At 34.9% G+C, this 9,827-nt stretch overlaps 1 protein-coding gene across 1 annotated transcript in view; it reads right to left on the minus strand.

The window, feature by feature from the left end:
• Positions 1-249: 249 nt before the first annotated feature.
• The window catches only part of LOC106478824 (meteorin-like protein), a 41,926-nt gene continuing 32,348 nt past the window's right edge, over positions 250-9,827 (minus strand). The window contains exon 4 of the mRNA XM_013939394.2: positions 250-3,789. Within this exon, the coding sequence (XP_013794848.1) occupies positions 3,479-3,789 (311 nt within the window). The 3' untranslated portion in view covers positions 250-3,478. The remainder of the gene's footprint in view (positions 3,790-9,827) is intronic.

Genomic DNA, 9,827 nt, shown 5'->3' on the forward strand with positions numbered 1-9,827 from the left:
ATTGTGATTGTCCAGATCATAATTATAGACTATACAATTTGAATGATAGAAATTACACACAAACGTTGTTAAAGATTCTTTCTTTAGTTTACATAAGAATAGGATTATGTGTGAATTATTTATGCTCTGGTGATCATTTTTCACTCTGCGTATTCTACGAATATCTTTTGAACTGTAATTGTGTGTTTACAAAATCTTATTCGTATTTATTTGTACTTTGATGTTTATATGAAAAAAAAAGAAGAGAAATTAAACAAAAGTTGTATACCTAACAGGCACTTTAATTTACTTAACATATTTACAATTCTACAGAAAACCATTGGCGAACCCAAATGCTTCGTCCAAGCTAAGCCTAAGAACAAAAACATCAATTTAATTACTGGATCACGTTTACCAGACGTTTAATGACAAGACTAACTGTAAGAAAATAATGAAAACTTGTTTATTAAACAGCTTCAACCACATTAACTGTTAGTACAGTCAACGAAAAAAAATCCTAAAAAAAAAACTCAGATAGTACAGTGGTTAACATTCAACAAAATCAACTTTATTGAAGTATGCGATTGGGTGAATGCAACATTAAAGTCACATCTGTAAAGAACTAATATCAGTTTTATGTAAAACAACTTAAGTACTCTTACAAGCTTATGAATTACAAAAAAAAGAAGGAAGTTTACTTGTATGAGGCGTTCTTGCTTAGATTGTTACATCTCTTGTTTTACGAAAACTGATTGTTTGTTCGTTCGTTTTTAGAATTTCGCGCAGAGCTACACAAGGGCGAGCTATCTGCGCATTGCCGTTCCTAGTTTCAAACTGACAGACTAGAGGGAAAGCAGCTGATCAACAGCACCCAGCTGCTTTTGTCTGACCAAATAGTGAGACTTCACCGTCTCTCTTATAACGCACCCACGACTCAAAAGTATAGAGCGCGTTTTTGTGGCAGCGGGCCAAGAACCATGAATTCACTCTTAGCTTCACAGTCCGGGCACGGGGCCAAAGACCATGAATTCACCCTTGGATTCACAGCTCAGGTACGCTAACACCTTCATAGAGGTATCACAGTGTATTAAGATCCGTTTCCATGCAGGCGTTTTTAAAAACATACTTTACACAATATAGTTGTGTTAAAATGCGGGTACAGGCGACAATCAAATACCATTTGATTAGGGAGAATTTGTGAAATATCTATATACAACAAAATCTGTTTATCCAGTGTTCAAGTTCTTTTTGCTGGTATACTGGGAATCGAAGAGAAGGCACCAAGCAAGATTTGAAATGATAGGCGAGTTCGAAAACACTTCAAACAATTTAGTTCTGTGGGTTCACAAATTTTGTTTAATTCGCTGTTTGAATAAAAATTGTCACAGGATATAAATGTTATAATAGGATCTACCAGAATTGTAAGAACGATACAAATAATTTGGTTATTTCAATAACGCTCCCGAAGAGGAATAGTGACGTTCGTTTGTGTGTTTTTATCTCTTTGTTCATGTATCGAAATTCTCAGTTTAAAAACAGTTAGTAATTTGAACTTAAAAGCACACGCCTATTATGCCTAGTTCATAACATCAGTGTTGTAATTATATGAACTTTTTTGGAGGTTGATTAAAATAATGATGGCTAATTACCCACTTAAACCAGGAGTTAAAAGTACATAGGTGAAAGTTTTAAAACCGTCTATTCAACACAATAGTACAAAAAAAAAAAAGACTACCGAAACAAGAAGTTGCTTACTTAACGATTATATCTGCAAGCATATAGCATCTGTCAGGCAAATAAATCAACAGGTTTACTTTATAAGAGCTAGTTTAAAATAGAGGGCACCTTTTGGCTTTAACTTTATAAAACTCCCATACGTATAAAAGTATAGTGAAGTGGGGGGGGGGGGGGAGAGAGAACAAGTTCCATAATAAGGGACCAATAAAATCCGGAAGGGATGAAATGTGCTGCCCTTTTTTTTTATGACTATTCTCAATGCGATGTATCAGCATGGCCTGTGATGTATAGGTAAATATTCAAATAAACCTTAACTGTACATATCATAGCTTTTTTTAATTTTTTGATATTGCTCTCTAAGTTTCACTTTTGATTAGGATATTTTGTCGTAAAACACGTTTTTTTTTATATGTACAAAACAAATAAGTTGTACGTAGGTGAATAATTCGTTATCGTAATAAAACCAAAAAAAATAATTCTATCATAAATGCAAGAACATTTTCAGTAAATAAGTACAAGAAGTATTCTGATTATAGTAGGTCTTGGAAAGACTTTCGAATGGATAAACTCCAGAATCGCAGCAATTCCCCTCCGAGTATAAAGTAGGCTTAACGTTAAATTAAGCCTACTTGTATTTGTTTATTAGGGGCCATGTAAACATTTTCTTATCCATTGAAAGTCGTTCCTAGATTCCTTTTACTATTTATATTACATGCATTGGAGTCATGTCAGATTTACAGTGCTATTTGTTGTAGATAAAAAAAAACAAATAAAAACTCAAGAGTTTATGAGTAACTCCTTTTCGGTGATCTAGTGACTGGTAAATAGTTGATTTTCCAAGAAATAGTTTCGTAAATAAAAATGTAGAAATTATAACAAAACTTCAGTTAAATCTTTCGTATTGTTTGGTAATATTTTAACTATTGTATGTTTTTCATTATGTTTACAATATAATTACGTTTATCATTAAAATAGGTAGCATAAAAATTATACCTTCTAGTTTTATGTTAATAGATTGATTAATAAATTAATCTCGATGTTAATCTGTAGAACGGTTGAAGACACCGAGGATTCGTGGAAAGGCTGATATATATATGTGTGTTATCAAAAACATTGGTTACTGTCACTATAGAGGAATTATTATCACTGTGTGAACTAAAACTCGGGTCACAAAGTAACATTAGAATAATTACAACAATTGGGTGCTTCCTAGTATATGTTACATGCCTTACTAAAAAAACACTAGTTCTTATTAGTAGCACTGAACTCGTTAGGCAACAATCTATACAAGTTTATAATGTAAATATATTTCCAGCAGCTCTTGGAGATAGCACAATATTATGTTTAGTATTTGAAAGTTTACAAACACAGAAAATATACAGATTTTCATATTCAAGCACACAACACAGATGGGCTGACAGTTTTGATCACGTGGTTTGTGTTTTACGCAACACAGATGGGCTGAAGTACAGTTTTGATCATGTGGTTTGTGTTTTTTTAAAGTTCTTTTCGTGACAATTTTAAAATAACCAATATCCTGCTAACACAGAACGACATCCTTTTTTTCCACTACAGAACATCCTCTTTCGCTCACTACAAATTATGTACATCCCTGTACAAAAAAAAATAATGCGACTGTTATTTAAGACACCACGTGACATACTGGTATACAATTTATCACTATTTTTATGTTGGCACCTTTGTAGCTCGTATGGCACGTGCACGTGTCTTCTTAGATCACTCGCGTGGATAATTTACATAATCAATCTAGTTGACACTGATTGGTTCCTTCCAGCATAGCCTTTCTTCTTACTTTATGCCACTCTGCTAGTCTTGGTGCGCAGTGCAAGACGGGATTTCCCAGCATTATTCTGCCCATGAAGACGAATTCTCCACTTCCAGCTTTAGTACCACATTTTAATGGACGGTACAGGACGGTTTCAGTTGTCACTCCACGTGAGTTCAAAACAACAAACCCTTCACTATCCCGGAACACTTTGGTTACTTTAACTGACAGCTCTGTCCGCAGGAGGGCGTTTTCGTTCCGAAGGCTACTAATAGTACCTCGAATAACTGCGATAAAAGAAAAAAACAACATGAGACTTATACATTTCTTCGCAATTTCATCGACATATTCCTACTGAAGTTATACAGGTGTTTTACTAGAGCGATTTATATACATTACATGCAAATCTTTCTTAAAATCCAACAATTACAACAACAAACAAAGTTTCCTAGCTTCGTATCTTTTAGTGCATACTAGGGCTAAATGCGTGCGTCACAATGTTATATGTACTGTTCGAACACTTCAAAAATGTTTGCATCATGAAAAACTTTTGTAAAAATGCATAAAGAGAAAAAGTTCAGAAGTGTTTCTAAACGAAGCTTTTAATTCACATACGGGTTTGTGCATAAGTAACAACTGATCATTATTTTGAAATTAAAGCGATATTAAAAAAAAACACGAACAACATAAGATACAAAATAAACCGAAGAAATAAAAGGATAACTTGTTCCTGTTGAAGACTAATGAGAAACATAACTGTTATTTGGTGATTGGAAGAACCTGGTGTTGAGTGGTATAACAATATAGGGATGATCACGTGACTCGCGGGAGAGGTTGATGTACTCTCGACCTCTCCGAAAGTCTAGTAGATAAGTAACGAACTGATGGAAGTTTCGTGATTGGAAGCAACGTATGTGAAGCTGTATGCTAAAGAACCCCAGATATACGTTGTTAACGATGAAGACATAATGTAAAAGAAAAAACAGACAGACTGATAGATAGCCTTACAACTATTATGAACAGAACTTATGGCAAAACATATAATCTACGAAGTGTTAGCAACGGTTCATGGGAGATGAACATTCTCCGTTTCGTGTAGATACTTCTTTAATAACACGAGTGCTTTATTATCACCTTACATAAATACTTTATTCACCACTATACGTACGAACTGCCTTCGCTACTTACATAATTCTTAACGATTTAAAAAAAATTATCTACGTGACGTTATTTTATTTGGATAAAATTTTGCATTTTTATTTTAATGCATGTGGAGAACTTTATCACGATCAACAATAAGAAGATCTTACACAAAAATAAGTAATGTTTCAAAGGGCAGCTAATTTTGGGAATCAAAAACAACGTATAACACAAAAGAGGAGATAAAGTGGTTCAGGCAACATCTAACGTTAGACATAAAAACACGGCATTAAAAAAAAAGTTTCAGACAATCACTAAGTTTAGGTTTTGTTTTTTTTGTTTCATCAGAAAGCTACATAATAGACCATATGCTTTATGTCTACCACGGGGAATCGTGCGTTTTAGCGTTGTAAGTTCGTAAACTTACCGCTGGCCCACTAGGGGACCCACCTTTAGTTATACGAAAAAACAGGGTATAATACAACAATAATAACGTGTTATTTCAGATAAGATCAAACATGACGAACAAGACATAACGTCACATAAATGTAATATTTCGGACAACGTTCATATTGAAGAACAGCACATGACACCACAAAAATGTAGTATTTGGACCACATCCATATTGAGGAACAAGACATGATATTACAAAAATGTAGTATTTGGACAACATGCATATTGAGGAACAAGACAATGTTACAAAAATTTAGTATTTGGACCACATCCATATTCAGGAACAAGACAATGTTACAAAAATGTAGTATTTGGACCACATCCATATTGAGGAACAAGGCATGATGTTACAAAAATGTAGTATTTGGACAACATGCATATTGAGGAACAAGACAATGTTTCAAAAATTTAGTATTTGGACAACATGCATATTGAGGAACAAGACAATGTTACAAAAATGTAGTATTTGGACAACATGCATATTGAGGAACAAGACAATGTTACAAAAATGTAGTATTTGGACAACATGCATATTGAGGAACAAGACACTTTTTGTTCTGAATGATAGAAAATATTTGGCTCTCTGGAAAACTAATACCGAGAAAGAACAAAAGGCTTGTAGAAAACAAATATTTTTATGTGTTCATTTGAATCAGAAGATACTGGTATATATTTATTTCGCTCAAAAGCAAAATCGTGCTTCTTTGGTCGTGGAAATTAAGTATTTTACCTAAATTAGTGACCAGGAAATGGCGAACATTTCTTTAAGGAGACTTGAAAGATATCAAGCCGTGGATTCAGAGAATAATAGATTTTATCTGTAACAGCTAGCAGCTCAGTTACCCATGCATGGAAATCATGGTTTCGGTGTACTATCGAGGTAAATAAAACCATGCGACTCGCACGCCACTAAGCCTATTTATCAGGCTGTACTCGGAGGATGTCTCTTCTTATCAGTGATTGTAACTCATAGAAATAAAAGAGTCTCCAGGTTTCTTTCGAAACTGACAACAGCACGTGAAGTCCGCAGCAGCTTAAAAAGATCTAAATTTCTGATATATAAATCACGACATAAATAACAAAAACATTCTCAACGTTTCAGTTCCATTACTGATCACCGAAAGCAAGATTTCCTTGTTTCTTGCCAGAAATGTAATAAGTATTTTGTTCTATTAATATTTGACCAGAAGAGAACAAAACCTCAAATACATGAAGGGATTCTGGCAGTCAACAAAGGTACAAACATTGTTCGTCTTTCCTGACAACCCTATCAACCATTTAACCTGACTGCCCTAACACATGCTCTATGTTGTTTAAAACTAAATCACTGAACTTTAATAAGTTAATTAACTCTCTCAAATGAATCTCCCTCAGGAACCCGTATGATACTAAACAAAGTATAAAAGAGTTATTTACTAGATCTATCTCACTTGTACAGGTTTTCTTCATTTCACTGCACCTGAAGCAGCGTCTATATTTTCTTTTTTGTATCAATTTTCTCAAATATTATAAGAATACTAACTCCGTGTTCTTATACTTAATTATTATAATTTTGCATTCCTCGAGTCCGGCGGTCTTTGCAAGTTTCCAGGGGTTGCGTTGCGATCCCCACGCTTAAGACTGTACTTGTAAGGTTTTGCTGAATAACTGGAAATGCCAACAAAGAGCAGACTATGTGGAATCTGCAAATTGTTTCTTCGCCCCCTTTCCAGTGATTCAAATTGAATCATTTGTAAAATTATAAACTAAGATAATGTAAATTCACCTGTTAGACGTGGTATATCTACAAATAACCAGGGGCGTCATTTCGGGGTGGCCAAGGGTTGTAGTCAGCCAAGTGATATAGCAGTCACCATCAGCCAGGTAACTAGGTAAACTTAGAGCAAAAATGTCGAGGAAAATAAATTCGGAAAGCAGTGGTGGTAAGAATGAAGAAAAAATAATTAGCTGTAAATGAAAATTCATTTTTAGCACCCCCCCCCCCAGTGGCAAAGCGGTATGTCTGCGGAATTACAACGCTATGAAACTGGGTTTCGATACCCGTGGTGGGCAGAGCACTGATAGCCTTTTGTGTAGCTTTGTGCTTAATAATAATAAACAACAATATTTTTTTAGGATAGCACTGTTTTGTATGTGAAATAATATCATCATGTATTTTCATAACAACGATATTCATTAAACTTAAAATGCTCATTTTACAGCTACAGCTACAACTACAGATATGTAAATAATAATTCATTTACAGTTTCAAAAAGTGGAACTCTTTTTCATCTCGCGAAGAGAAGCTGCTAGAGAGAGTACAAAGCGTTTCTAAGTTTCGATCTTATTTATCTAGATAAGTTTTTAAAAAGTTGTACTCTTTTTTTCAGAGAAACCTCTACTATCTTGCAATATACATATCTGAGATATAAAGTCGTCCTGGAACAGAAAAAAAACTATTTACATAAGTGTGCCGAAAAGGACTAAAGGCACTATCTGTTAAGTGAAGGCGATGATATGCATTCTACTGCACACAGAATAGGAACACCTGACGCACGCGTGTCAAGTTATTAAAGATAAAACATAAAGAAATGAACCTTCTAGCAGTTAGGTCAAGGTTCATTTCGTAACCAGGCAGCTAGAGAAGTTGTCTCTCACACCTCTACTGTTATTTGTCCCTGTCCTGCTAGCTAGATACCGATCTCAACACATTACCTATAATTTGATTTTTAAACAATTAGGTCCTTGATATAAGTCAAATGGACATCGTAATCCTTCATTGGTGTCTTTATTATAAGGACAAAACTGCCTCCTATTCAAGCAGCATACTGATAGTTTAATAACTGATACTTATCAGGCTTCTCCAAGGTCCGCGTTGATAGATCCACTTACTCAACGTTGCCTCAGATCATTAGGCTGCACTTTCTTGCCACGTGTATACGAATACATTGGATTTACTCACCATTTACTTGAAGCTGTATTCTCGCGTTTCATTGTGATCTTTGTCCAAAGTTATTAATTATTTCGATGAAACCTTACTGTATATTCACGACAAATAGCGATTCCGCGACTACAAGATCGACCAATCGAATAAGAAGAGTTAAGAATCGAAAGAAAAAAAATGCTTTCAAATCTATCAAGATCGCGATTTCTAACAGTAAGTGTCGTAACAATGAATGATAACCAATACGATGTAGATTCATGAACTTTTAACAAAACTTGGATAACAAAAAGTCTGTCTAGTGTAAAGATTTTGGTGTCACACAATCTCCAGATTCTCTCGGACTTCTGATTACTGCGCATTGTCTATGTACAACGTTTTTGCCACACACACACACACAAAGTTTTGTCAACTTAGGGTTTGACACTTGCGAACACGTATACCGTTCTTCAAGACAAATATTGAGTGCGAATGTATTTTGAAAAATTTAGCAAATGCTATAATTGATTCTAGTAATAATAAATAAATAAAAGTTATTCCGCAAAATTTAGAATTTCTTAGGAAGGGGGGGGGTTGTTACACTCTACAATAAAACCATTCATCATTTCATTTTATGTAAAATATATTTACAAATATTAGAGTCCAGTTTATTCTGTAATATTAGCTCATTTTCCCTCCAACCCTTGGATTACTGAATTCCATGTTGGATTGTTCCTCGTGTCCGAGCACTTAGAATTCCCTGTCGGATTGTTCCTCGTGTCCGAGCACTTAGAATTCCCTGTTGGATTGTTCCTCGTGTCTGAGCACTTAGAATTCCCTGTTGGATTGTTCCTCGTGTCTGAGCACTTAGAATATAATCAATAGTCGTTTCTTCCTGGTTACAATGGTTACATCTTCTTTGATCGTATGGTAACCAGATTTTTCCCCTATTGTGAACACTTCCACATCGTCGTCTCGTCCATACAATTCTGTTGATCTCGCTACTTTTATCATCGACCAAGTAATTCTCTCCTCCACTTGACTTCTTAATATCGTTATAAAAGTCACAGTATGTTGAATTATCAATTCTAGTCCACATTACTTGGATTTCTTGTTCGGCCGTTTTCTGAAGCATCTCGGGTAATGCTCTCACGATTTCCTCCAATGGGGTTTCTTCCTTAATGAGTTGCATCACTTCACCATTCCCCACCTGGTTTAGTCGCTTCATAAAGCATGTGATCCATTGGTTCTAGTAAAACATCAGTACAACATATACACCTAAACACAGTGGATGGATACACTTGGAAAGTAGTTCCTACAAGATACGATTGACATTATCAGTGCTCTTTCTTTCATCAAATTTAAATCATTAAATAAACGCAAGTATAAAAAATAATGTTTATTACTGTAGCAAATAAAAGGGCAGATACTTAGTTACCCTTCACGTTAAACCTCCTGACTTTGTTATATTTATTATTGTTGTAATTATACCACATAGCTTCCCAAATTCTTAAACGAATCTGCATTAACGATGCTTGATACCAAAGGTCATATAAATAAATGCCCCCCCCCGCACAGTGGCTCAGCGGTAAGCCTGAAGGCTTATAACGCTAAATACCGGGTATCGATACCCGTGGTGGATACAGCAGAGATCCCATTGTATAGCGTTACGCTTAACAAACAAACAAACCTGAATATTACAATAATATTTCGATTTTCAAAAACATCTTGTTTAATAAAATCAACTCAGAAGCCAATACACTTGTTAAACCGTCAATATATATATATATATGTGTGTGTGTGTGTGTGTGTGTGTGTGTGTGTGTGTGTGTG

The sequence above is a fragment of the Limulus polyphemus genome, unplaced genomic scaffold (genome assembly GCF_000517525.1).
Source record: "Limulus polyphemus unplaced genomic scaffold, Limulus_polyphemus-2.1.2 Scaffold253, whole genome shotgun sequence".
NCBI lineage: Eukaryota > Metazoa > Arthropoda > Merostomata > Xiphosura > Limulidae > Limulus > Limulus polyphemus.